At 56.6% G+C, this 27,367-nt stretch overlaps 1 protein-coding gene across 5 annotated transcripts; it reads right to left on the reverse strand.

Moving 5' to 3' along the window:
• Positions 1 to 358: 358 nt before the first annotated feature.
• Positions 359 to 27,367, reverse strand: SMTNL2 (smoothelin like 2). 5 transcript variants are annotated; one of them, XM_063629715.1, is made up of 8 exons: positions 27,282 to 27,367; positions 17,729 to 17,816; positions 17,043 to 17,285; positions 16,310 to 16,385; positions 14,864 to 15,046; positions 13,538 to 13,655; positions 13,152 to 13,303; positions 359 to 1,303 (listed from the first exon to the last, which is right to left on the reverse strand). In XM_063629715.1, exons 1-8 carry the CDS (start codon positions 27,300 to 27,302, stop codon positions 1,177 to 1,179), a joined length of 1,008 nt encoding a protein of 335 aa, XP_063485785.1. In that variant the 5' UTR covers positions 27,303 to 27,367; the 3' UTR covers positions 359 to 1,176. The 5 variants fall into 5 exon arrangements, with proteins under 5 accessions (XP_063485785.1, XP_055113897.1, XP_055113895.1 ...); XM_055257922.2 differs by lacking the exon at positions 27,282 to 27,367 and adding an exon at positions 25,979 to 26,058; XM_055257920.2 differs by lacking the exon at positions 27,282 to 27,367 and adding an exon at positions 25,074 to 25,548.

Genomic DNA, 27,367 nt, shown 5'->3' on the forward strand with positions numbered 1-27,367 from the left:
AAATCCGACCACCAAACAGCTGTGAAAATAAACCAACGTTCCTTGATGGGCTTCCTCCAAGGGCGGGACCACCCCAAACCCTGCTGTCTTGGGCCACTGTTTATCACAAACACTGCAGTCTACATCCAGAGGGCGGATCTCCAGGGGAACTTTCTGTTGACGCTCCTTCCACAACACGGAGATGGGAGACAGGCACACTCAGAGATGACGGCAAATGCCATCTTCAACTTTCCAGGCCAGTGATTTAAATGCAGGAACAGGGGTGGGAATTTAGTGGATATTCACTTGGAAGGTGTGCAAAGTCTCTTATTCACAGAACTCCCATCTCCCAAACAGAAATGACAAACCCCAGGCAAAATTCAACACATCTTTTTTATGTACAAATGGGTCAGTGGTACAGAGGAGTTACTTTTTATAAATATCTGCAGCAAATCCCCTAAAAAAGATGTGAATAAAAACTCTCTCTCAGCACAAAGGGCCTATTCCTTCCCCAAAAGTGTTAAATTCCCAAGAGCCTGTGCTTAGCCAAACACTTGTGGGGCCTCCTGGGAAGAACAGGAGGACTCTGGGACCAAGACGAGAGCCTTCCCCTCTCCCCGGAGAGCGGAGGTGACTTGAAGGTCATCTGTTGCCCAGGACTTGGGAGTGATTAAACTGTTTCTTCCCAAGACTTGCGGTCTTCTTTGTCAAGCTGCTGGTTCAGCGGTCTGTTTCCTGGCAGTGGCCCAGAGGGAGGGAGGAGAGGAACCTACAATCGCGAGAGGAAGTAAAAAACTCTGGGTATTTTGATTAAAAAACACTTGGTAGTCACTGTAACCCTGTAAAGCCGATGTATGGAATCCACCAGAGGGAAAATTGTAGATTAGCATTCTGGAAGCTATAAACACAAGCATTTCTTTAGGAAGATCATTACTTAGCACCAATGTCTCTCTCTCTCATAATTTTTCCTTTTCCTCCGAGCCCTTGGCTGTGATCAGCGCTGTCGGACCACAGCTCAGCAGTACTTTTAATCAGTAACACAGCTGGGCTCGAAGGGGAGCGTGGTCACATGCCACAGAACAAACAGCGCGCTCACACCAAACGACAAGGCTCCTGGGGGCATCCTGGCTGGGGAATTGCAAGCGGACCCCTGGCCTCTTCCTGGGGCTGCTCTTTGGCAATCCAGGCTCAGGGGCTTTACTCGAAGCGACGCAGATGGTTGTACAGCGACTGGACGTAGGTGAAGACACACATGGGGTCCGGCTTGCGGCCCATCACCATCATGTCCTCCACTTCGATGAGACGCTCACAGTTGGCCAGATTCCTGAAACACACAAGCCCCGTCAGAACGGCGGTCCCAGCCATCAGCCAACCCCACAGCCGCGACAGGGCCGGCGTCTTGGTCCGGGGAACAGAGCTCATCCCGCAGCCAGAGGTTCCCAAGGGCCCACCAGCGGGGAATTCAGATAACCCTGGCAGAACCCTTGGAGTCACTGACCCCAATGCAGGGTTTCCCAGACTCCCAGATTTATGAGCCACCTATACAATTCATATATTTCCATTTAAACAGACTTACTTTATTTAATTTGGGGTTTTTTTTTTTTTTTTTAGAGACAGGGGCTTGCTCTGTTGCCCAGGCATAAGCACGATTCTAGCTCACTTCAGCCTCAACCTCCTAGGCCCCACTGATCCTCACACCTTGTCTTCCCAAGTAGCTGTGATTCCAGGCACACACCACCATGCCCAGGTAGTTTTTTTTTTTTTTTTTTTTTTGAGACGGAGTTTCGCTCTTGTTGCCCAGGCTGGAATGCAGTGGCACAATCTTGGCTCACTGCAACCTCTGCCTCCTGGGTTCGAGTGATTCTCCTGCCTCAGCCTCCTGAGTAGCTGGGATTACAGGTGTCCACCACCACGCCTGGCTAATTTTTTTTTGTATTTTTAGTAGAGACAACGTTTCACCATGTTGGCCAGGTTGGTCTCGATCTCCTGACCTCAGGTGATCCACCTGCCTCGGCCTCCCAAAGTGCTGTGATTACAGGCGTGAGCCGCCACGCCTGGCCCAGCTACTTTTTTAAAAATAGTTTTGTAGAGATGGGGTCTCACTATGTTACCCAGACTGGTCTTGAACGCCTGCCTCAAGTGATCTTCCCACCTCAGCCTCCTGAGTAGCTGTGATTACAGGCACAGGTGACCCACAGTACCTGGCATATTGTATTTAAATTTGAAGTGAAACTATATTTAATTTAAAAAAAAAAAAGTAGGCTGGATGTGGTGGCTCACACCTGTAATCCCAATATTTAAGTTAAAAAAAAAAAAAAGTAGGCTGGATGTGGTGGCTCACACCTGTAATCACAGCACTTTAAGAGGCTGAGGCAGGCGGGTCACCTGAGGTCAGGAGTTCGAGACCAGCCTGACCAATATGGTGAAACCTTGTCTCTACTAAAAATACAAAAATTAGCCAGGTGTGGTGGCGTGTGCCTGTAGTCCCAGCTACTCGGGAGGCTGAGACAGGAAAATTGTGTGGACCCAAGAGGTGAAGGTATCGCACCACTGCACTGCAGCCTGGGTGATGGAGTGAAACTCTGTCTCAAAAAATAAATAAATAAATAAATAAATAAATAAATATCAATAGTATATGGAACACTGAGTTATTAAAATAAATGTAAAACTAATAAAGCAAAAAATAAATTACCCATTTACTTCCTAAAAGTGCTTTTAGACTTTCATTTTATTTTAATGTGACCCAGAGTAAGGAAGATATTTTTATCATGATTCAGCATATGCTTACATGTATGTGGAAATAAAGTTTCACAGAAATACTTACCTTTACCACTACCCGTATTTTCTCATGATACTTCATGTTTATTTCTCTCCCCTGCCCCTCCCCAACCCCACCTCTTTAAAATGCTGTTCATGGCCGGGCTTGGTGGCTTACGCCTGTAATCCCAGCACGTTGAGAGGCCGAGGCGGGCAGATCACCTGAGGTTAGGAGTTCGAGACCAGCCTGGCCAACAAGGTGAAACTTTGCCTCTACCAAAAATACAAAAATTAGCTGCGTGTGGTGGCAGGCACCTGTGATCCCAGCTACTGGGGAGGCTGAGGCAGGAGAATCACTTGAACCCGGGAGGCAGAGGTTGCAGTGAGCCGAGATCGTGCCATCGTGCCACTGCACTCCAGCCTGTGCGACAGAGTGAGACTCCGTCTCAAAAAAAAAAAAAAAGATTGCTTAAAATCATTGCCGCCCCACCCCCAGCCCCCCAGGGCCCTCTGCCTCCTGCCCTGGGAAATACTGGTTTAACTTTTGGCTCCACTGGTTTAGACTCGTGTGTACACTGTGGCCTTTCACTGGGGCTCAGAGGGAGGCTGAAGGCCTCGTGGACGTGGGAAGAGGAACATTAACAGTCAAGACACATCGCCCTGCTCATCTCAGCAGCGAGTCCTGAAATAACAACAGATAGCCTCTGGAATGCCCAGCCCTGCGCCCCCTGCCTCCTCTGACTCTGCTCACAGTATGCCTGGGTCCTCTGGGCACCAGATGGAGCCGGCCTGACATTATCAGGCAGAACCAAAAAGGCAAAAATGATCGCACTTGGCCTGATTGTCAGTGCCCTTCCTTCCGCAGCTGTGTGTACTTTTGTACAGGGGTTTCCAGTCTTTTTTTTTTTTTCTTTTTCCATCAATAAGCGCATGGCTGTCAGGGTTCAAATCCCAGCTCCATCTCTTCCGAGCTATATATCTGCGGGCAACACACTTCATTTCTCTGGGCCTCAGTTTCTCCATCTGTAAATTATATCCACCTCGAAAGAGTGGTATGAAAATTATAAACCCATGCAAATCAGGTGGAACAGCAAAGGGCACATCGAAAGAGCTAATAAATGTTAAAGATTAGGCCGGGCACAGTGGCTTATGCCTGTCATCCCAGCACTTTGGAAGGCCGAGGCAGGAGGATCACTTGAGCCTGGGAGTTTGAGACCAGCCTGGACAACACAGCAAAACCCCGTCTCTATAAAAAAATTTTAAAAACTAGCCAGGCATGGTGGTGTGCACCTGTAGTCCCAGCTACTCGAGGCTGAGGTGAGAGGATCGCTTGAGGCCAGGAGGTGGAGGCTGCAGTGAGCCCAGATGGCACCACTGCACTCCAGCCTGGGTGACAGAGCCAGACCCTGTCTCAAAAAAACCAAAACCAAAACAAACAAAAAAGTCAGAGATTATTCTTGTTGCCATTTTGATGATCATACCTTGCTTTAAGAAGCAGGGTGGATCACAGAGAAGAGGCCTGAATGTGAAATCAAAATAGTAGAGTTCAAACCCCGACTCCTCCAATTTCTTCACTGTTCTGTGCCCATTTCCTTAGCAGAAAATCGGAATACTGGCCGGGCATGGTGGCTCACACCTGTATTCCCGGCACTTTGGGAGGCCGAGGCGGGCAGATCACCTGAGGCCAGGAGTTCCAAACCAGCCTGACCAACATGGTGAAACTCTGTCTCTACTAAAAATACAAAATGAGCCGGGCATGGTGGTACACGCCTGAAATCCCAGCTACTTGGGAGACTGAGGCTGGAGAATCGCTTGAACCCAGGAGGTGGAGGTTGCAGTGAGCCGAGATCGTGCTACTGCACTCCAGCCTGGTGACAGAGCGAGACTCCGTCTCAAAAAAAAAAAAAAAAGAAAAAATCAGAATACCACCTCTGCTGTCCCTCCCAGTGGGCCTGTTATGAGGCTGTGATTCCACAATGTGTCTTTATGTATGCATCTTGTTCCCCAGAGAACCCAGCCAGAGGGGAGACCCCAGTGAGCGAGCAAGACTCCTCTGACCCATCCCAGTTTGGCACGACGCACTCAGCACTTTCTACCAGGACTCACGTGGCTGTGTGCTCCAGAGACAAAGACTGTAACATTACCCGCAGGCCCTGCTCTGCTGTGCTGGCTGGACGCCAGGCCTCCTATCAGAAACCAAATGTCAAGGCGAAATGGAGACATCTGTCCTGGATTCCCTCCCCACCTCCTGCTTGGGGTTGTAGCGGGTGGCCTGTAAGTGAAACCAGCAGGCTTTGTGGGGTGATGAGTGGGTTTGGCTCAATGAGTGGGCACCCTTTCTCCCTGGGACAGGCCAGGGCAGGGCTCGATGTCAGGGAAGTTGGCCCTCTGATGCGAGCAAGCATGCAAAGGTGCTTTATCGACGATAAAGGATTGAAAACCTGAGTTCAGGCCGGGCGCGGTGGCTCACGCCTGTAATCCCAACATTTTAAGAGGCTGAGGTGGGCGGATCATTTGAGGTCAGGAGTTGGAGACCTGCCTGGCCAACATGGTGAAACCCCGTCTCTACTAAAAATACAAAAATTAGACAGGCATGGTAGCACATGCCTGTAGTCCCAGCTACTCGGGAGGCTGAGGCAGGAGAATCACTTGAACACGGGAGGCAGAGGTTGCAGTGAGCCAAGATCATGCCACTGCACTCCAGCCTGGGTGACAGAGTGAGACTCTATCTCAAGAAAAGAAAAGAAAAGAAAAGAAAAGAAAAGAAAAGAAAAAAAAGAAAAGAAAATCTGAGTTCAGAGAGGCTGGGGACCTGAGTTCACCTTCCTGAACGATCATTTCCACCTGCCACACAGCTGGGGCACCTCCACTCCCATACCTGCTATTTGGAGGATTCCAGGTGTGTAGAAACAGGCTCCACACATGCTCAGGTTATCAGCACCGAGAGCGGTGGCCTCAGTGGTGCCACATGTTAAGTAGGGACAGCATGAGGACTCTAGGACCTCCAACCATCCAAACACCCCCATCAGAAGCACCAATCACCTCTATAAAGGCCCTGCCTCAGCTTGTCCATCTCGGGGTCCAGGGAAAGGGGACCCAATTTCCTCTAAGGTCAGCTCAGAACCCTCTGCAGATGCTGTGACCACGAGAAAGTTCTTCTGACATTTCTTATGCTATTTGTGCTGTGCGTACTCTCTATCTACTGACCGCACAAGGCTACTTATTCTCAGTCTAATTTTTTCCCCCATGCAAGAACCTTTCACATGCCAGAAGAAAACCTTCCTTCCGTGTCTTTCTCTGAACTAAATCGCTCTGGTTCCTTAACTGTACCCACAAAGGATACCCAGGACCCACCTCTCTGAACCAGGTCTTGCCACTCCCTAACCCACTTCATAGGAGGCCCTCAGAATTGCTGGCATTTTCTGGGTGTTGTCCACCCTCTGCAGAAGACAGCAAGCTGACCCCCTCCTCATTCTAGAGGCTGCATTTACCCTCTGATAACGACCCCTGGCCCCTGCCCTGGCGGCAAGTCTTCAAGTCCAGGGTGGCAGTCAGGATGGGAGTGGATGCCATGCCCTGTGTCATCCTCCGCTGTCCAGATCACCGGCTTCCCCAGCAGGCAACCAGGGCACTGGGCCATGATCCATCTGGTTCCCACTGTCGTTATTTCTAAGTTGAGTACATGAGAGTGTAGGGGTTCCTGGGGAGCAGGGAGGGGTCACAATATGCAACACCCAACCACCGTCTCCTGGCTCCCTCTTTTCTTTTCCACCTGTCACCTTTGCTCTTTACCCACTTCTTTTCCCAGGGAGCTCCAAATTCCCCCTCCCATAGGCAGAGGGCATTCTCTGTCTTTGAGGCATGGCTCACACCAGACCCTCAGGAGCACCTGCCTTCCATGGATCATCTGAGGTCAGGAGTTCTTGACCAGCCTGGGCAACATGGCAAAACTCCATCTCTACTAAAAATACAAAAATTAGCTGGGCGCAGTGGCTCACACCTGTAATCCCAGCACTTTGGGAGGCTGAGGCGAGTGGATCACCTGAGGTCAGGAGTTCGGGACCAGCCTGGCCAACATGGTGAAACTCCGTCTCTACTAGAAATACGAAAATTAGCTGGGCGTGGTGGCGGGCGCCTGTAATCCCAGCTACGCGGGAGGCTGAGGCAGGAAAATCACTTGAATGCAGGGGGTGGAAGTTGCAGTGAGCTGAGATTACTCCATTGCACTCCAGCCTGGGCAACAAGAACGAAACTCCATCTCAAAAAAATAAAAAAAAGCACCTGCCTTCCACCCCAGATTGTCCCTGCAAAGGGAGCACTCTCTCTCAGAGACATGGTGCCAGCTTTGATGGCACAGGTTCACCACACCGAATCCAAAACGCGCCAGGGAGCATTTCCTTTGAGCATCATGTCTGGCCCTCAGAAAGTTTCAGATTTTATTTTATTTTATTTTATTTTTTTGAGACAGAGTCTCGCTCTGTCGCCCAGGCTGGAGTGCAGTGGCGCAATCTCGGCTCACTGCAAGCTCCGCCTCCCGGGTTCACGCCATTCTCCTGCCTCAGCCTCTCCGAGTAGCTGGGACTACAGGCGCCTGCCACCAGGCCCGGCTAATTTTTTTGTATTTTTAGTAGAGACGGGGTTTCACCGTGGTCTCGATCTCCTGACCTCGTGATCCGCCCGCCTTGGCCTCCCAAAGTGCTGGGATTACAAGCGTGAGCCACCGCATCCGGCAAAAGTTTCAGATTTTAGAGCCTTTGGATTTTTTAAATTTGGGATGCTCCACCAGTAAGTATTATATAATGCAAATATTCCAAAATCTAAAATCGAAAACACCTCTGGTCCCAGGCCATTTTGGATAAGGGATATTTGACCTGTGATGGCAAGATTCCTGGAAGCTGCAGACATAGGCTGGACAAAACTCGGGAGACAGGAGAAAAACAAAGTGATGATCAGCATTGACTTTTATAAAAACTGTTTGAGTCTCCAAATATTAGAGGTCCCAATTGCCTTTTAAATTAAAAAAAACAAACAAAACTCCTGTTGTAAAAATGATACAGGTTGTTTTAAATGATTCAAACAGGCCAAGTGCGGTGGTTCATGCCTGTAATCCCAGCACTTCAGGAGGCTGAGACGGGAGGATCACTTGAGGCCAGGAGTTTGAGACCAGCCTGGCCAACACAGTGAGACCCCATCTCTAAAAAAAAAAAAAAAAAGCCAGGTGTGGGGGTGTGTGCCTGTAGTCCCAGCTACTTGGGAAGCTGAGGCAGGAGGACCACTTGAGCTTGGGAGTCTGAGGCTACAGTGAGCTGTGATTGCACCACTGTATTCCAGCCTGGGAGACAAAGTGTGACCTTGTGTCAATCAATCAATCAATCAATCAGTCAATCATTCAAACAGAAAGTTCAAAGGAGAAAGTACAAATCACTTTAAATGCCATTCCATAGCAAGAACCAGAGTTAACATGGGCTGACTATATATATATATATTTTTTTTTTTTTTTTTTTGAGATGAGGTCTCACTCTGTTGCCCAGGCTGGAGTGCAGTGGCACCATCTGGGTTCACTGCAATCTCTGCCTTCCGGGCTTAAGCGATCCTCCCACTTCAGCCTCCCAAGTAGCTGGGACCACAGGTGTGCACCACCACATCCAGCTAATTTTTTGTATTTTCTGTAAAGGTGAGGTCTTGCCACATTGCCCAAGCTGGTCTCAAACTCCTAAGCTCAAGCAATCCACCCGCCTTGGCCTCCCAAAGTGCTGGGATTGGATCGCAGGCATGAGCCACTGTGCCCGGCCAATCCCGACGACCATATTTAAAGTGGCTTTGCTTGCGCCCTGTATCAGTGGGGTGGGGAAAAGGCTGAAAGGGTTTTCTCCTACTCCTGTCTATTGTGAGCTTCAGCTACCACAGGCTGGCCTGTAAGGGGGCTGGAGGACGGGTTTGGGGGTTATTTTTATTTTTTTAAGCCTGCTCTAAGTGCAGACCAGGATGCCAGAACTGGGACTACTGCCTCCTATCTGGTTTTAGACAGAGACACATGGGCACTACAAATAGCCTGGAAGGCCCTTCTGCTCCAGCGTAACCCGAGAGCAGGACACATTCCCCGCAGGGCAAGCGGGAAGCCTGGGGCTGCACGTCCTGCACTGGGCCTCTGCAGAGGTGGAGAGGACGGGTGCAGAAGGGTCAGGCGCCTGCCCGACTCAGCCCCTTCCATAAAAGGGGCTGGTCCTCCCTCGTTCCAGACCCTGAACACCTGTCAGGCAAGGGAAGCTCACTGTGCTGTCAACACCGCATCATTCACACAGATTAGGCCACTGGGAATCTCTGGGACCATAAATGATCAGGTGGGGATTGGGGGAGGGCAGCACACACTACTTTTACTCCAAACGTCCCTGGTGCATACTTGATCCTTGTGCCTTTAAGGCACTTGCTCAGGGAAATGCTTCATTCTTCCTCAAGGTAAACTCGTGGTTTGGGGACCTGTGTCCCCCTTTCCCTTCCAGAAGTTGTCTTTGTCAGACCCCAGTCTCCTCTCATCCCACCCTGCCCACCCCCAGGCTGCCTTTCTTAGCTCTGTGGTCCTGCTGCCTGCACGACCCTGGGTGGCTTTAGCAGCACGCGCGTCTGCTCAGCCTTTGCCGCAAACCTCAGGAATATCGGTGAGGACACTGACAACTAGTATCCTCAGGCAGGTGTCCCTGCGCTTTCCTGCCAGCTCTTCTAACCAGCCTATTGTCCAAGAAAGGAGGTGATCCAAGCTGTCATCCTCCCCAGAGGCCCCAGGCAGGCGAGCCAGTCTTCCCAGCCTTCTCCCCCTAGTACCTGGGAGATAATCTTATGGATGAGTCATGAGGGGAGGCCTCTTCCCAGGCTCTGGGCAAACTCCCCCAACCCCCCCGCACAGGCCTGCGGTGGATGCTCCTCCCCACCCCCTCGAGTCAGCAGAAAAGCAAGAACTCAACTCAGCGGCTTCATCAGACCCATCCTCCCTGCCCCCTCCACAGCTGGAGCAGGCTCAGGCCACCGGGAGGCGGGGCCCACGTTTTTACCCTGCTGTGTGCTCCGGGAAGGCAGAAGGCAAAACCTGGACCAGCCTCCGCCGCTGCCTCCCCATCATCCCACCAAGCTGGGAACAGAAGAAACATCTGTTTGGAGTCGAGAAGCTCCCTGAACTCAAACCTCGTGCTGGGGAAGCACAGCCCAGAATCGCTCTGGCTCTGGCTGCCAAGGGGAGCTGTGTTCCTTGCAGGCTGGGGCACGGGGCCACCACCCCATGGCCCGGGGCGTCCCTCTCCCTGCCACAGCCTGGCCTGGTCTAGGGCGGAGGGTGACCAAGGTGACCAGGGCATAAGCTGGCACCACTGGACTTAGACAACGAAGAACCCTGAAAGACAGTGTGGCCTCGCCCTGGGGTGGGTGTGGGGGTGACCTCGCCGCTGGGGTGGGTGCTAGGATGGCCTCGCCGCTGGGGTGGGTGCTACGACGGCTTCGCTGCTAGAGTGGGTGCTACGACGACCTCACTGCTGAGGTGGGTGCTAGGATGACCTCACCGCTGGGGCGGGTGCTAGGATGACCTCACCGCTGGGGTGGGTGCTAGGATGGCCTCGCCGCTGGGGTGGGTGCTAGGATGGCCTCGCCACTGGGGTGGGTGCTAGGATGGCCTCGCTGCTGGGGTGGGTGCTAGGATGACCTCGCTGCTGGGGTGGGTGTTAGGATGACCTTGCCGCTGGGGTGGGTGCTGGGGTGACCTCGCCGCTGGGGTGGGTGCTGGGGTGACCTCACTGCTGGGGTGGGTGCTGGGATGACCTTGCCGCTGGGGTGGGTGCTGGGGTGACCTCACCGCTGGAGTGGGTGCTAGGACGGCCTCGCTGCTAGAGTGGGTGCTAGGATGACCTCGCCACTGGAGTGGCTGCTAGGATGATCTTGCCGCTGGGGTGGGTGCTGGAGTGACCTTGCCGCTGGGGTGGATGCTGGGGTATCCACCCCGATACCCTGACCCTGTGTCGTCTGACAGTCTGATTGACGGTTGCCATGTCTGGGCTTCGGCAGCTGGGCCCCATCCTCATGAGCTGCCCGCTCTGTGCACCACCCATTCCCCTTGGCTCCACCTCACCATCGTCTGGATCCAGTTGCACAACACGCTCGTCCAGAGCTGTTTCTGCAATTAGGATGACAGCTAACTCCAAGCAGCCAAGACAGGCTTTTAAAGTATACAAGGAGTTCTTATGACCCCAGGGGGCTGAGTCCAAGCGCGTCATCCAAGGCAACATAACAGGGCTGATACCGATATTCCAAAAACTCAGGCTGAGGAGCTCAGAGCCAGTCTCGATTTTGCCCTCGGAGTGAGAGTTGCTGCCCCAGAGAGGGGCAGCTGTCTTAGGTCAAAGTGAGACTTACAATACCAAGTGCAGGTTACAAGACCCACCGGCTCTGGTTCCTTCCCTGGCCAGGCTCAGGGGCCAGGGTGGTGGGCCAGGGCCGGGGCTGGGGCCAGGGCCAGGTGGTTGGTGGTTGGGCTGGGAAAGGAATGAGGAAGGCAGGTGAGGCCTGGGGTGAGGCTCCTTTAACCCAACAAGCCCATGAGGACCCCCCACTTTTTTTTTTTAAGAGATGGAGTCTCACTCTGCCACCCAGTCTGGAGTGCAGTGGCACGATCTCGGCTCACTGCAACCTCCATCTCTTGAGTTCTTTTTTTTTTTTTTTTTTTTTTGAGACAGAGTCTCGCTCTGTCGCCGCCCAGGCTGGAGTGCAGTGGCACGATGTCGGCTCACTGCAAGCTCTGCTTCCCGGGTTCACGCCATTCTCCTGCCTCAGCCTCTCCGAGTAGCTGGGACTACAGGCGCCCGCCACCACACCCAGCTAATTTTTTTTTGTATTTTTAGTAGAGACGGGGTTTCACCGTGGTCTCGATCTCCTGACCCCGTGATCCGCCCGCCTCGGCCTCCCAAAGTGCTGGGATTACAAGCGTGAGCCACCGCGCCCGGCCCATCTCTTGAGTTCTAACAATTCTCCTGCCTCAGCCTCCTGAGTAGCTGGGACTCCAGGTGCCTGCCACCATGCCTGGCTAATTTTTTGTATTTTAGTAGAGACGGGGTTTCACTGTGTTGGCCAGACTGGTCTCGAACTCCTGAGCTCAGGCAATCCACCCACCTCAGCCTCCCAAAGTGCTAGGATGATAGGTGTGAGCCACTGCGCCCGGCCAAGGACCACTCTTAAATGTGGGCACTGAGGACTCAGACCAGAAACATACATGGTCGGTTGTAGACGGACGTCAGAGGCTGACAACATAAGGCACAAAGGCAGGGAGAGAATAACAAACGCGCCCTCCAGAAGACTCGGCTTTGGGGACGGCCTTACTTCTCTCTGAGCTTCAGAGAGCTTAGCATCGGGCAGCCCCGAACACCACTCATCTGTGCCCTGCTCCCTACCCTGGGGGCCAGGATGAACCACAGCCCTGGCCCTCTGTTTTCAGATTGGGTTCAGTCACCAAGAGGCCCCGGCGTGAGGCAAGAGGGGAGTGAGGTTGGGACACTTATCCACAGCTCCCTCCCTGCCAGGTCGCAGCGAGCTTACTGCAACCATTTGCCAAAGCGCAGCTCTTATCAGACAATCCTCCCCACCCAGGCCACGGGCTGGCATCTGCTGCACTGCTGTTATCCCGAGGCTGCTGCATGAGGCCTGACCCACGACCTCATTCCTGCCTACGCCTTTGTAAAGGGTCCCTTTATTAAACTCTCCGCGCCCAGTTTTTGACTGTGTCCCTGTTCCCCGCTGGAGCCTTGGCAGATAGACCTGACTTTGCCAACTCTCTTGAGGCCCTCGGCCAAAAACCGAATCCCAAACTGGCTTTCCAGGTGCCTCCTGACCCCAGAGCCACCCCCAAATCTTCACCCTAGAGGTGGGACCTAAGAAGCTAGGCAATTTCACAATGAATGCTAGAACACCATTTTGGGAAGGAAAATCTTATTGGAAGCAAAAATCTCCTTTTAAGTGGCCCAGGCCTTATTCAGCTTCTTGCTAACTGGCAGCTGTGGCTCATGCACGCAACGGCATCTCTCCATCAGTCCAGAGAGGACAGATTCAGGGCTTTGGGGGACACTGTCCTGCTGCCCTTCATGCCTGGTCTGTGGCTGGTCTCCCAGAGTGCACCTCAGAAGCTGGGCACCCAGCAAAGAGGGCAGGTCCCCAGGAACAGAGTCCCCCTCCACCACTGAGTGCTGAGTGACTCTGGGAAAATCCCTCTCCAGGCCTCAGTCTTCCCATCTGCACAAGAGGTACACAGACCACATGGCCCCAGGGTCCTTCAGCTTTGCAGACAGCGGCCCCACCTCCCACTCGCCCCCATGCCCCACCTGGGGAAGAAGTTGGGCTCAGGGACTGGGCTGGGGCTGGTAGCCAGCAGGAGCCACCATACTCACTCGGCCATGGTGAAGGCCAGCTCGAAGTTCTTCTGCCGCTGCGTGGGGCTCAGGGAGTTGTAGTCGAAGGCGTCGGGGAAGAAGGAGTGTACCAGGGCACAGAAGGCCATGCCGTCGCTCCAGCTGGAGGAGAAGTTCTGCAGGTCCACGTGCTGCAACAGCGTGAGTGGGGTCAATGCGGGAGCCTAGACACGGGATTCCTGGAGTTTCTCAGCATACGCCATGGGCAGCTAGGCACCCACTCGGAAGGCATAATTACTGTGGTTCCTACCCCTTAACCCCAGCCTCAGCGGGCTCCTGCCCAGGTGGGAGAACAAGGACAGGGGCGACGCTTGGTCAAGCCTTTGGCTGGGGATCCCAGCAGCCGGAGGGGAGCCGGGGCTCACCTGGTAGCCCAGCGTCTTGCTGCGGCACCACTCGAGCAGGATCTGCTTGATGCTGCTGGCGCTGGCCACGCCGAAGCTCTGCGACCGCTTCAGCCTGGCCCGGGCCTCGCCTTTCCCCCTGCGGAGAGATGGCAGGCCTGCTGCGGGGGCCCCTCCAGCTGCCATCTCCCAGTGCGGGTCTGGGGCAGGGGAGGCCGTCTCTGCACCACCAGGGAGGGTGCCCCCACCTGCTCTGCTCACCCAGGGGAGATGCTGGTGGCACACATGGGCTCAGTTGTGCCCATGTCCACGGCATGGCCCCATATACCAGCGACACAGCCTCCTTTGATGGTATGTGGCAGGACCGTCCACACCCCTACAGCCCTCCAGGTCCCCTGTTTATTCCCCACCCAGGAAGCAGGGGTCACGTGGGAATCCTGAGACAGAAGACCTTGGCTCACATGGCCCTAGGCCCCTGCCTTCTGCCTGGAACACCTTTCCCGGTTCCTTCCTCCCACCCCTCCTTCTGAGCTCCCCTCTTAATGGGGTGCCTCCTTCCCTGGTGGCTCTTTCCTAGCCAGGAGGGATGAGTTCCTCTTCTGGGCCCAAAGGACAGTCCCTAATGGCCTGGACCAGGTTGTTTGGGGTGAGTGGGGACACGTCCTGGGTCGGTCCCCCTCACTAGAGTTGAGCAAGGACTGGCTGTTGTCTTCATTATCCCACAAGGCCTGGGCCACACCCTGCACACAGCAGGCATCAATACCACGCTGGGGCCACACCCTGCACACAGCAGGCATCAATACCATGCACTGACACGAGGACTGGCTGAATATGCAAAGGTGGGCAGGAGCCCGAGGAGCCATCTCTCGAGACCCAGCAGTGGGCTGGAGGCCACTCGGCCCCGTGGCATCACCTTCTGTCCTCGGGCAAGACCAACCCCAGGCTGGGCCTCCCAGCTCTGGCCAGGAATCCCAGTCCGCATCCAGTCCCCGGTCATGCCCAGAAACTAGAGGCGCCACAACCCCTGGGGAATGTGGGTGTGAGGGCAGCCTGGGGGCACCAGAGACAGGACAGGGAGCCTCGGGAATGGAGGAGGAGAGAGGGGCTCTCACCAGGTCTTCCTGGCTCCCTGCCTCACAGCCATCTTCCCCCAACAACTGGGGTCCCCTGTCCCCCCAACCTGCCCTGTGGCCCAGCCCTAACTTTGTGCCTTGCCCAAGAGATCTTGGGCAACAGCGCCCTGGGGAACAGGACAGGGCTGAGCCTTGCTCTGCTGCACCCACCCAACCCCCGTCTGGGCCTGGGCACACCGTGGGGCCGGGCCTGTCTGTGAGTGAGCATCCGTACTTGCCGGCCGCTGTTTCCTGCTCCCACTTCTCAAACAACGCCTTCCGGGCCTGCGCCTCCGAGGTGCGGGGCAGCGTCTGCGACCTCACCAGCTCCCTGCGACGCTCCCCCTGCCGATGGACCTGAGTTATGGCTGGCGGCTGTGGGGACACAGGCGACTGGGGTGGTGTCACCAGCGGTGGGCTGAGGAGAGAATCACCAAGTTGGGACCTGGGCCCAGCAGCCATCACTAGCTCACCAGGCCCCAAGGTCTCCATTGCACTGAGTGTGGACAAGGCAGCCTGCACCGTGATGGGCGCTCAGAGAGGAGGCCCCCTTGCTCCGGTCCCTAGCTGGTTTGGCAGGTTCTCTGAATTGTGCTGGCTGGAGGGACTGGCCAATAGGCTCAACTCAGGAGACACTGGGCCCCGATCTGGACATAACCACCCCTTTGCAGGTGTCAATGCCTGGGGAGGACAGGGGGACCCCCTCCTCAGGCAGGAGGTGTGATCAGAACCAGCCCCGGAGGGACCAGGCCTCCTGCCTCCACCACCATGAGATAAGACCCCCTTTGTTTTCCCCAGAACGGTTTGCCAGAAAGTCACAATTCTCCTTTTATTATTAAAGAAAAAAAAAAAGCCAAGCCTGCTACCCTACCCCACCCCGAATCACAGTCCCGGTGGCTGGCCGGGGCGGGGGGTGGGGGGTGGGGAGGGGAGGCCTGTGCCACAGGAAAGGCCCCGCTCGCCTGCCCCTGCTTGCAGCCCGTGGGCAGAAAGTTCCGGGCTCTGAGGGACCCCAGCTGGCTGGGACAGAAGAAGACAAAGCTCCTATCCTCTCCCTCCTGCCGGCTGAGAGGCCTCCTCCAATATTTTATTTTATTTTATTTTAATTAATTAATTAATTAATTTATTGTAGACAGAGTCTCGCTCTGTTGCCCAGGCTGGAGTGCAGTGGCACCATCTCGGCTCACTGCAAACTCCACTTCCCGAGTTCAAGCAATTCTCCTGCCTCAGCGTCCCAAGTAGCTGGGATCACAGGCGCCCACCACCGTGCCCAGCTAATTTTTGTATTTTTAGTGGAGACAGCGTTTCGCCATGTTGGCCAGTCTGGTCTCAAACTCTTGACCTCAGGTGATCCAGCCGCCTCAACCTCCCAAAGTGCTGGGATTACAGGTGTAAGCCACCGCGCCCGGCCACTCCTCCAATCTTTTGACTGACTTGAAGGGTCCACAAAGAAACAAGCCTGTGACCATATTTCTCCAAATGAAACTCTCCACTGAGGCCCACTGCCTCACTCCCCCTGCTCAGATCTTTCCCCCAACCCTGCCGCCCAGTGCTCCCGAGATCCAGCCCCGAGCCTTCTGTGGAGGCACCAACCCCAGGGCCAACTCTGGGCGGCCTGCGTCCAAAGCACAGAAGACACCCGGGGTGCAGCGACCCCACAGGAACACAGGCCCTGACTCACCTGTCACTGTGTTTGCTTGCTGTCACTGCCCCGTAGCCAGAGCTTGACACAGACCGCGTGAAAGAGGAATTCTTCTCTGTGGAAGAGAGAGAGGGAGAGAAGTAACAAACCCTGGCCCCAGGGAGGGCCCGCCATAGCCTCCCTTCCTCTGACCTGGCCCTGCCTCATTTACCGGGCATCACTGCATGGATGAGCTAACCTTCTGGGCTAAGCTGGCCCTGCCTCAGCAGACAGTGGAGGAGAAAGGAGGATGGGCACACACAGCAACAGCATCAAAGAGGTCTTTTCAACTGTCCCCACCCTGCTCTTGAGAGCACAGAGCCCAGGGCCCATGCCGTGCCCTGTATCCAGCGAACACTGCTCCCAAACCCTCCCTATAGAGGCCCACACGGCTTCCCCCAGGACCTACCACGGAGGCCTGGCCACAGGCCCAAGTCAGGCCTGGGGCCTTGAGGGAGGGGACAGTGCCCAATGTGCAGGGCAAGAGGCCACCTTCCAACTGTAACAAAAGCCACGGTCGCCCCCACCAGGGGATGACGCTATTTCACAGCATCTCTGGGCAGGAGCCCGGGAGGATGGGCTAAGGGAAGGGGCTGACATGGCAGGCAGAGGCAGGGCTGGGCTTAGCCCCTTGTTTTCCAGGTCACCCACCGACTCCCACTCCCCAGCCCCAGCCTTCCCTCTCCCATCCCAAGGGGAGGTCTGCCCCAAGGCCACACTCTCCAGCTCATACCGCTAGGACTGGGAGTCCAGGGCGTGGTGGCCTCTCTGGGGCTTGGGTTGAGGCCCCCCAGGGTGGCAGCAGACGTGGGTGATAGAGCCGCAGCTGAGGTCTCCCCAGAGAACCTGTCAGAGACTCGGGTGATGGCCGTGACTGGCTGGTGGGGCAGCCGCAAGGAGAGGCTCACGGGACGAGGCCTGGGGGGATCTGGTGCCGAGAAGTTTTGGGCAATCTCAGGGGGTCCATCGCCTGGACCTGGAACATGTGACCAGCATGGTCAGCTGTGGCAGCCACAGGGGCCTGAGACCTCCCAGGAGGGCTCTAGCCTTCCTGGGCCCTCCTCCCACCTCCTCTAGGAAGGCCTCCCTGACTGCTCCAGCCTGCCTGACCTCCCCTACCGGGGATATCTTACTGCTCCAACCAGAGTGGATTTTTCCCAACTTCCCCTCATGGCCAGCTTAATAAATACTAGTCGGCTCCTCAGCCTCTACTTGCTTTCCTCTAGAAACAGGAGAGCTCACTGCCTCCTGAGATCTCCCAACTTCCCTCTGTGTTTCACAAGTTCTACTGAATGGCGCTGCTCTCCTGGCAGCCTCTCTCCCTGCTGGGGTTCAGGATAGAGTTCCCCCGATGCCTGACCAAGGCCTTACTTAACTCCCAAACCTACCCAGCCACCTGTCCTCTGCCCTCAGCCCTACCTGCCCCCGGCTGGTGCCCATTTTCCATGAGGTACGAGTTTGAGGTCTTTCTCATCTCCGACTCACTGGCCTCGTCGTGATCCAAACTCTACAGAGACACAAATGTCACCGAGACCCCATCAGCTAGGGCCAGCTGCCCACCCCCAAAAGCTGCCCACCCCCAAATCCCCTCGTGTTCTGGCAAAACACCAATCATGTTGAGAGAAAGCCCCCAGGAAGCAAGTGATGGGCCAAGTCACACAACAAAAGCTGGGATGGCCCCACTCCAACTGCTGAACCCCTGAGATCCTGGGAGGCAAACACCTCCACTGGGCTCCTCCCACAGTCCCAACAAGCTGAGGACAGAAGTCAAGATTGAGGGTCCCAATGACGTTAGGCCACCTCATCCTTTCCCCCAGGCTGGACCAGATGATGGGGTCAGGAGTGCCTGGCCCCCTGCCCCTCTCAGCTGGGCCAGGTCGGCATGGCTACCCGTGCAGTGGCAGCAGGAACCAGTGGCACCAGGTCCTTCTGGGCCAACGATGAGCCACAGAGCCCCAGTCACGATGAGGCCTTTGCATGGGAGGCGGGGACACAAGATTTACCCGGCTTGCAGAGTGTAAGCACCTGATCAGCTCCGTGCAACTCATCCATCCCGGCTGGGCAGTAGTAGTGGGTGGGGCAGGTGGGGGCAGACAAGACAGCCCAGGCCAAGAGCCAGTGGGGAGCCTGGGATCCAGGCTGTGCTGTCACCCACCCATGTGACCTGGGCCACATCAGTTCCCCTCGGGGTCTGTTTCCCTGTTTGAGAAACGGGAGCAGGCTAGGCAAGTGCCACTCGGCATCTACCAAACATCCAGCCCTTTTTCTGGGCACACCACTTACAGCAACTGTCCTCCCAGGTAGGTGCTGCCAGAGCCATTTGAGAGATGGGGCCCGAGGACTCCGAGAGGGCATGTGCCCTGCCCAAGGTTATACAGCGAAAAACAGTTGGGACGTGTGGCCAGGGGAGAAGCCCTCAACCTTGGTCCTGCCCTCCTCACAGCGAGGGCATGTGAAGGGCTGACAGTGTCTGTGGGGCTGGTGGGGGCTCCACCAAGACCCAGGACGAGCGGCTTGAGAGGTCGGCTGTGCGTCTCCCAGATGCCCCCTGGTCTACAAGGCTCCCAGGCGAATGATGATGCATCCCTGGCCCCAGATGGCTCAGCTCCTCTTGCAACCAGTGCAGGAGGTGCCACCCTGCTGTGTGGGAATCAGTCTGGTAGGGGAGCCAGGCTGGTGAACAGAGGGGGCCGTGTCAGGATAAGGATGCCTCATACAGGCTTTATCTGACCCAGTGGGGCAAGGAGGGCTTCTCAGAGGCAGGGGTGCCTAAGCCACATCCAGGGTGAGCCCAGTGGACGAGCAAGGGAGAGCACGCCCAGCAGAGTGATTAGTGTCTGCTTTTGCAGAGAGATATCAAGGCACAGGTATCCCGATCACGCCCGTCCAGGATGCAGGCAGATGGAGAAGTGCCCTGCCGCCCAAGCTGCCGGCCCTGGGTACTTGATGCCTTAGACAAGAAGGAGCCCAAGGTCCTCAGCTCTGTGTTTCAGGAACACCCTTCAGAAGATGCCAGAGAGTGGAGACCAGATGGCAAGACACTTCACTCGTCCTGGGCAGGAAGCTGGGGAGGGGAGATGGGGCACTGGGAAGGCCATGGGCAAGAAGGACTCGGAGTTTTGGGGAAAAGGGATCCGGCCGGGAGACTGGGTGGACATGGAAGAGGAAGGGTGCCAAGCCTCTCCCAAGCCCAGACTTGGTGGGTCAGGGCAGGTTTAGGGGGTAAATGAGGGTTTCAGTTGGGACATGTTGAGGGCCTGGGGCACCTGGAGCATCAGGGAGCTGAGGAGGTAGCTGGAGTTTTGAGTCTGGAGTTTAAGAGAAAAGAAGGATGAACATGGAAAAACAGGAGTCAGGGCATCCACTGGGCTCCTGGAAGCCCAGCAGAGGAAGAGCAGCTTAGGGCCCCTGGGATGAGGCCCCCACATTTCAGGAAGCAACAGAGCGGTCTGTGGAGAATGAGGAGCAGCCCCTGAAGAATGGTGAGAAAGCCAAGGCCAGGAAGGAAGGGAGTCAAGAAGCCAGGCACGGGGCTGGGTGCGGTGGCTCACGCCTGTCATCCTAGCACTTTGGGAGGCTGAGGCGGGTGGATCACCTGAGGTCATGAGTTGAAGACCAGCCTGGCCAACATGGTGAAACCCCATCTCTACTAAAAATACAACAATTAGCTAGGCATGGTGGCGGGTGCCTGTAGTCCCAGCTACTTGGGAGGCTGAGGCACGAGAATCGCTTAAACCCAGGAGATGGAGGTTGCAGTGAGCCAAGATTGCACCACTGCCCTCCAGCCTGGTCAACAGAGCAAGACTCTGTCTCAAAAAGAAAAAAGAAGCCAGGTGCGTCCAAAGGCAGCCTGGGGACGAGGAAAAGGTGAAGAGGAAATCCAACCAGGCATCCATTGGGTTCAGCAAAAGAAGAGGTCATGGATGATCAGAAGCATGGGGCGGGGGACAGGGGGGTGGGTGACAGGGGGTCGGGGGACCATCTAGGGGACAGGTCCCAGAGAAATGAAGACAGCACAGTAACTTTAGCCCTGAGCAGAGCCGGGGGAAGGGGTCTGAGGGGTTTTTCCAGAAGGAAGAGGCAAGACCACATTTATAGGCTGAGAAATGAGGGGATCATCTGCAGAATGGGGTCACTGGGGAGCTCACAGCAGATAGGACCCAGAGCCTGGGAAGAGCCAGCCTCAGAGAGGAGGCCACCCCTCAGCTCTTGATTCAAGAGTGGGAGGAGGAGAGACCAGGCTCATTCTCAGGAACGCGAGAAAAGCACAGGGTGTCTCCCAGCACACAGAGCAGAATGGGTGCCCCTAGAGCCATGCTGTGGCTATGTGGACCACGTCGGCAGGGGGAGGAGAACCAGCCAGTCCAGCTGGAACCCCGGCCCCAATGGTCACCAGGCTCTGGGGTCTCCGTGCCCCCTCACCCACCCTACTCTCGTCTGACAGGTTCCACGGGTCCAGGCGGGGCCCTGGGGGGAAAGGCTGAGGGTGAAACCATTTTCCCAGGAAATATGTATCTCTATGGGTGGGTGGGGGGGCCCTCCACAGATGCCTGTCCCTGCACGTTGCAGCCCCCTCAACAACCCCCATGATGCCCCAGGGGACCAGGCACTATACCAGACTGGGAGGTAAGTTCTATTCTGGTTAGATCGCTGCTAAGGGTTCTCTGGCAAAGGGAGGAGGGGAAGGGGCTGGGCTAATGCAGGCTGGGGTGTGGGGCTGAGCCCAGACTCCCAAGCTCCCCTGCCCCACGACTAGAAGCATTCCTCACCTGGGGAAAGGGGTCTGCCCGTGCCTTAGGTCAAGGCGGAAGGGGTTATTCTGAGACCGCCCTCCAACCCATCATCACACAGATGGGGAAAGCAAGACACGGGGCAGGGCAGGGGGAGCCCCTAAACCCCACACCATGGCTAAAGGTAGTGGCAGAGCCAAAGTACAGGACTCGGGTCTCCCACCCCAATCCAGGGCTCTGTCCACAAAGTGCTCTGGCCTTCTAGGGGGCAGAGAGGACAACTCAAGGCAAAGTTGTCTTCCAGGACCTGGGTCAGTATGAGCCCCGGCCCCACGGGATCTGTCTGAGCCAATGATTGTGAGGAAAAGGCGGAGGACTGGGGTCACCACCCAGTGGGACCTTCACAGAACTCAGAGCTCTTCAACCAAAGGGCTGGGCTGGAACGAGCTGTTCCCGCAGTCCCCAGTGGGCTACTGCTGTCCTTTGATGGGGGCAGCCTGCCGCCGTCATGCAGAAGGAAACCAGGGAGGGGCCTTGGCATGCTGGGACTGGGGCAGAAATCGCTGGAGAGCCCTGGGGCTGGGGACAAGTCCTGTTGAGCTGGCCTGGTACCCCCCAAGATTCCCCAGCTCGGCTTCGTTTTGAGAAGGGGGAGGTGCCCCATGAGGGAGCCCAGGCCTGAGAGACTCATGGGAAAGGCGGAAGGGTGATGAGCTAAGTCTGATTTCAGGGGCCTTCTTATTGGAAAAGCTTTTAGACATTTTTGTGGGGGAAGGAAGAATCTTTCAGGCCTTCTGGGTGCTGCCTGATCTGCACGGGCCCATCCATGAGGACGAGGCCCACGCAGAGCCACAGCCCCATCCTAAGACAGTTCACGCTGCTGACCCGGCCCTCCTCCACTCACACCACCCTTTGAAAGGACTTAATTCAAACTTCTCCCTAAAGCATTTAACTCTCTTATCGCAGTGTGTCTGGGAAAGGAAGGCAGATAAGGCGAGTCTGGCTTCTTTCATGGTCAGGCCTCTGACATGGGGCTCCTGGCAGCTGTTCCTGGGGCCTCTGCTGCCTCAGGCATAGGGACCCAGTGGCTCCAGCTCAGCTGAGGATGACATTTCCAGGCCACAGCTCTGGCCCAACCTGCTGGGGCCTGGGCCTGGCTTCAGGCTGCCACCATCCACCCCAGGCCCCAAGCTGGCTCCCAGCTCCCTGCTCCCAGCCAGACGGGATTACTTGATCAACCCTTCCGGCATTGAATTCAGGGGACATTTATATACTGGAGACAATCTACCTCCAGTCCTTCAGTCCCCAGTTTGAAAGCAACTGGGTCTCTAAATGTCATTGCTTGTTACACAGGGGCAGCGTGACACCAACCTCTACAATGCCAGGTAGTACAGCCATCCCTAACTCATGTGGATGGGATGAAACTGTCCCACCCAGACCCCCACTACACAGACACAAAGTCTGAGAGGTCAGACACCCAGCAGCCTGGCGTGCGGCTGTGGCTCTGTCTGTGGTCCACACTCCAGTCTCACCCTGAGCCCTGGCTCCTTGTGTGTGACCAAGCTCTTGATCACATAGTGCTGGTCACAGCACACGAGCCAGAGCATGTGGATGGCTCCACACAGTCCCTCTTCTCCATGCCGCACACTGGCCTGGAGGCTGTGACAATGCTCCTGAGACAGAGGACAGCAAGAGAGATGGGGATTGGTGCTTCTGGGGTCAGCCCAGCGGCAGCTGCCTCAGGCCCCGGGAGCCAAGGCTCAAGGGGTGCAGAGCCTCTAACCCAACTGGGGACCATCGCCATGCTCCACCCACAGTGCTCAGCTACGCTTGCTGCTCACGCCCCTGGGTGCCTGGGTCTCCATCCTCGCTCCCCAACAGGCTGATGCATCCTCGCTGACCCCAGCCTCTTCTTCCAGGAGGGCTCCCTCTCTGGTTTGCTGAGAGTGCATTCTCAGGTCCTTCTCACTCCCTGGCAGTTCCCCGGTCTGGTTTTTATTTCCTTCGGACTCTTTGCTTCTGCCCAGAGAGCTCCCTAATCTCCAGGCTTGCTTACTCTCTGGACCACCAGATCCATGAATCCACCTTCTCTGGGACAGCTTCACCTGCAGTTCCCATAGTCCCCTCATGTTCAGCACGACCCGGGCGGAACCCAGCATCTCCCCCCAGATCTGTGACCCAGCAGTCCCCCAAGTCAGAGCTCCCCTCCGAGACACCCCATCTGCTCATTCCCCCTCCGAAACCCTGTCCAAGGCAGCCCCTCTACACACCACGGCCCATGGCCCAGCTCAGACCTTTCCTTTCTCCTTGGACCATCACAATCAAGTTACCCACCTCCAGCCACCCTCCACCTTCCAGCCACCCCTAAGAAGGCTTGCCAGACACAAAGAAGACTCTCATCCTGAATTTCACCCACCAACCCCTAACCAAGAGGACTAGCTTGGTGCTAGTGAACAATGGCTAATCTCCATTGACAAAAATCACGACTGGAGAGAATCCCTCTCTCTCTCTCTTTCTCTCTCTCTCTCTGTGTGTACACACACATCTACACGTATATGTGACTCTGACATTTTTTTTTTTAATTTGGACAGCTGCTGCTATGAGCAGACAAATAGCAAATGCATGTTCAAATAAAACCTCAGAAACAACCGATGACACAGTTGATGAGGCACGTGTGAGCTCACAGTGGTGATTTTAGACCATGGTCAGGTAGAGTGTCATGTTCATAAGACAGACTTAAGTGTATCCGCATTTCCAGACACTTCACACGGAGCACTGGGATACTCCCGGGTTCTGCCACCATGACATGTTTAAGAACTTCTTACAGGCGGGACAAAGCCCAGCTCCTCTGCCTAGCACACTAGGGGCATTCGCCACTGCCCACTCCACTCGCATACCTTGAGGCTGCACTCACCAGTGAGTACTTTCGGCCTTTCTGAGGCTTCATGCACAGCCCCCACTCCACCCCCATCTGCACCAGTAGCAGCAAGCCCCAGGCCCCCAGCAGAAAGCCTTGCTGGGATACCCACTGAGAAGGGGCTAACTACTGTGTTTGGAGCAAAACATCTCTGTCTGCCCAAACTTGGTCTGGGGCCATCTCCCACCCTAGATGGGACCTCCAGGGGGAAGGCTCAATCTGATACCCTCCTCCAGGCCCCCTGAGGTCCAGCCCAGCCCACAGCGGGAAATCTGAGTGCCCCACGGATTGCACCAAGGAGGGAGCAGGTGCAGGCTACACAGCCCCAGATCCTGGGAACCCAATCCGAGAGCACATGCCTGATCAGGATGGAAAATCCCACCCACGGGCCACTGCACACACCATGGAAACATTCTAACCGCTCTGGGTGGCCCATGAGCAAGGTAGTGACTGGTCCACGTCGGCCTCTGCCCCAACCCCACGTGGTGTGGGCCTCTGGCTAGTCACTGACCCGAGGAATCTAGATACGGCTCAAGGCGGGTTTCCACCTCTCTCCCTTCACGGTAAGGGATTTGCCCCCTGCGATGCAGAGTTCCCAAAAGCCGCTGCTGATCGTGTCCCCCTCGGTCCCCTCCCTACCCATCCAGGGGCCTGAGTTCTCAATCTGAGTTAATCAATAACCGGAGCCGTCAGGCCTCAGTGAAGCGGCAACGCAGGAGAGCGTGAATGGAGGGTGGGGGGCAGGCAGGGGTGTTGACCATTCCAACATGCCCTGCGTGGCTCCAGGCAGTGCTGAACAGTCAGGGGCCGGACTTCGGCGCCCAAGCCGTTGGTGTCGTGGGACAGAGGAGAGAGGGAGACAGGACTCTGAGCAAACAGAGCCTGGCTCTAAAAAACGGCAGAGGACCAAGACAGGTGCAGCTGGCAGGCTAAGCGGTCCTCCCCCCGCCCTCTCCAACTCCGGAGGGGCGGCAGGACCCCCATCACCTAGTCCGAGCGGCCGGTGGAGGCCCCAACCCCGCAGACGCGCGCAGACGCAGGCGGTCGGGGCGAAGGGGCGGCACCCGGTTCCGAGCCCCACTCCCTGGCGCCAGCGCACGAGCTCCCCAGGGCTCACCTGGCAGCGGCCGGACAGCGAGAAGGTGGCGTGGCTGGCGAAGCGTGCGCTGCCCAGGCGGGGCGCGCGGTCGGGAACCCCGGGCGCGGGCGGGGGGCTGGGCGTGCCGGGAGTGCCGGGCACCGGGGACATCCCGCTGGCCAAGCCCAGCGCCTCCACCTGGCGCGTCAGGCGCTCGAGCTGCGTCTGTAGCCGCTGGTTGTCCCGCTGCAGGTCGGCCACCGTGCGCGCCAGGGGGCCGGCCAGGCGCATCGCCTCTGCCACCCGCCGCTCCACGCCGCGCTGCAGCCCCTGCATGTCCTCGTGCAGCGCGCGCACCGCACCCTCCAGTGCCGCCTCGTAGCCGCCCAGCGCCTCGCGCACAGTGCGCGCCTCCTGGGCGTCGGGGGCCGGCTCCATGGCCCAGCGGAGCGCGCAGGTCGAGAGCGGGCCAGGCGGGGAGAAGATCCGAGCTCCGCAGCTCCGGGCCGCGACTGGCCGTCCGCGGCTGGCTTGGCTCGAGGGGCGGCCGGGGAGGCGGGCGCGGGGCGGGGCCTCGGGGGCGGAGCCGGGGCCGACTCCGGGACACCCCCCTGCCCTGGAGCCCAGCGGGAAGGTGCGGAGGGAGAGCTCGCCCAGCCTCTCCCCTCCCCGGCTCTTGACTGAGCCCTGCGACCCCGGAGGAGCAGCGTGCGGCCTGCGGGAGGGGCGGCTGGCCCACCCGAAGAAGGCCCTGGCCCCCCGTGGACCGTGGAGAGCACACCCGGGCTGACGCGTTCGCTCGGGGCTCTCACCCGCCAGGCCCAGGTTCTGCTGGGGGCGGAGACTCCCGCGCTAATGGGACACCTACAGCTCCCAGAGCTGCCGCCCTCCCCCGCGGGGCCCTCCCTATGCAGCGGCCACCGCTCTCGCAGGCACACGCTCACCTGTGGGACCTTCGCCTGGAATTTCTTGGATCTGTTCTAAGACCTCAGGCAGGAGACAGGTGGTGAGGTCCCCTCCCTGACTCTGCGACTATGCGCTCTCCCCTCCCAGTCCTACTCTGTATAGCAAGATCTTCGTGCCCTTCCCACTAGTGGTCGGTAGAGGCTCCCGACCCACCAAGGGACCTCCGTTAGGAGATCCCGGAGAGGCTAAGGGCAGACAGGGAAAGAAGGGTGTGCTAGCGCTGAATCTCCAAATCCTGGAATGGGCAGCTTTGCGACTAATCGCCCCCTCCCGCAATGAGCGTCTCAGTCACTGGCCTCTACCCGCAGGCCAGGGGTCCTACCCCTATTCCTTCTCCATGCTCTTCATGGCTGAACCCAGATGGTTCCCCCTTCCAAATGCACACCCCAAACCATCACCAGAAAAGGGAAGAAGGGAAACAGGTGTTGCTTTAGGATGATGGGCAAAGCTAACTCTAAGTTTTCACTGTATCATAAAGCTGATTTAAAATAAAAATGAGAACATATCCTCCTTTGTGCAAAAAAACCTTTCCTAATTGGCCTTCTTTTTCCCAAGCCTGGCCTGCCTGAAAGAGGCCCAGAGGCTGGGCAGGCACAGCCAGCTGACCTGCAGGAAGGAGAAGTCTGAAAGGCTTGTTCATATCGTGTTCAGCTCCCAAGGATGTTTGGAGCCCACAAACCCTCCTGGACCTGCCATCATTGCCCCAAAGGAACTGGAGCAGCCTGACAGATGCTAAATGCTGGTTCTCTCCCCCGCCCCCAGCCCCAAGGGGACAGGAAGGAACTCTGGGTTACCTAATCCAGGGAGCCTTCCAGTGATTATTTCATGAAAAAGTCAAATGCCAAAAGGTGTGCATGCTGCATATATGTGTGAGCATGTGTGTGCATTCCAGGTAGCCATCTGGACAGGGTGAGCCAAACTGCTCCCCGAACGCTTTCTCCAGGTGGAATCTTTAGTAGCAGCCTCCAGAGACGCTGCTGCTGCTCTTGCTGCAGACAGCACTCATAGCCCCTCCAGGTCTCAGCACAAGAACCTGGAGTTCAAAAACCCTGGTCTCAGCCACAGAAGCCCAGTCCCTTCCCTTGTAAGATCCAAGGAAGGACCGTGTGGGGAAGCCTTGAGAGGGACTGGACAGGTTGGTCTCTAGGCTTCTGTCCATCCTCCGGGAAAAGGCAGGCTGGCTGGGCCATGGGTGGGAATCCTGGCAGGGTGGAGGAGGTGACAGATTGTAGAGCCGGCCGCCTGGGATCCATCCACACTCTCCAACCTCAGGCTAGTTACCTGATCTCTCCTGAGCCACATGGGAATATCTAGGAGGAACTTCTTGGGGACGGGGCATGGCTGCTTCTGGGGCCGAAGGAGGGACT

This window comes from Symphalangus syndactylus, chromosome 20 (genome assembly GCF_028878055.3).
Source record: "Symphalangus syndactylus isolate Jambi chromosome 20, NHGRI_mSymSyn1-v2.1_pri, whole genome shotgun sequence".
NCBI lineage: Eukaryota > Metazoa > Chordata > Mammalia > Primates > Hylobatidae > Symphalangus > Symphalangus syndactylus.

Coding starts and splice junctions, on each gene's coding strand:
- SMTNL2 (XM_055257920.2), bottom strand. CDS start 25,472: ATGGAGCCGGCCCCCGACGCCCAGGAGGCGCGCACTGTGCGCGAGGCG. Junction 17,817..25,073: donor CGCTGTCCGGCCGCTGCCAG/GTGAGCCCTGGG, acceptor GTGTCTCTGTAG/AGTTTGGATCACGACGAGGC. Junction 16,386..17,042: donor CTGGACTCCCAGTCCTAGCG/GTATGAGCTGGA, acceptor TCTCTTCCACAG/AGAAGAATTCCTCTTTCACG.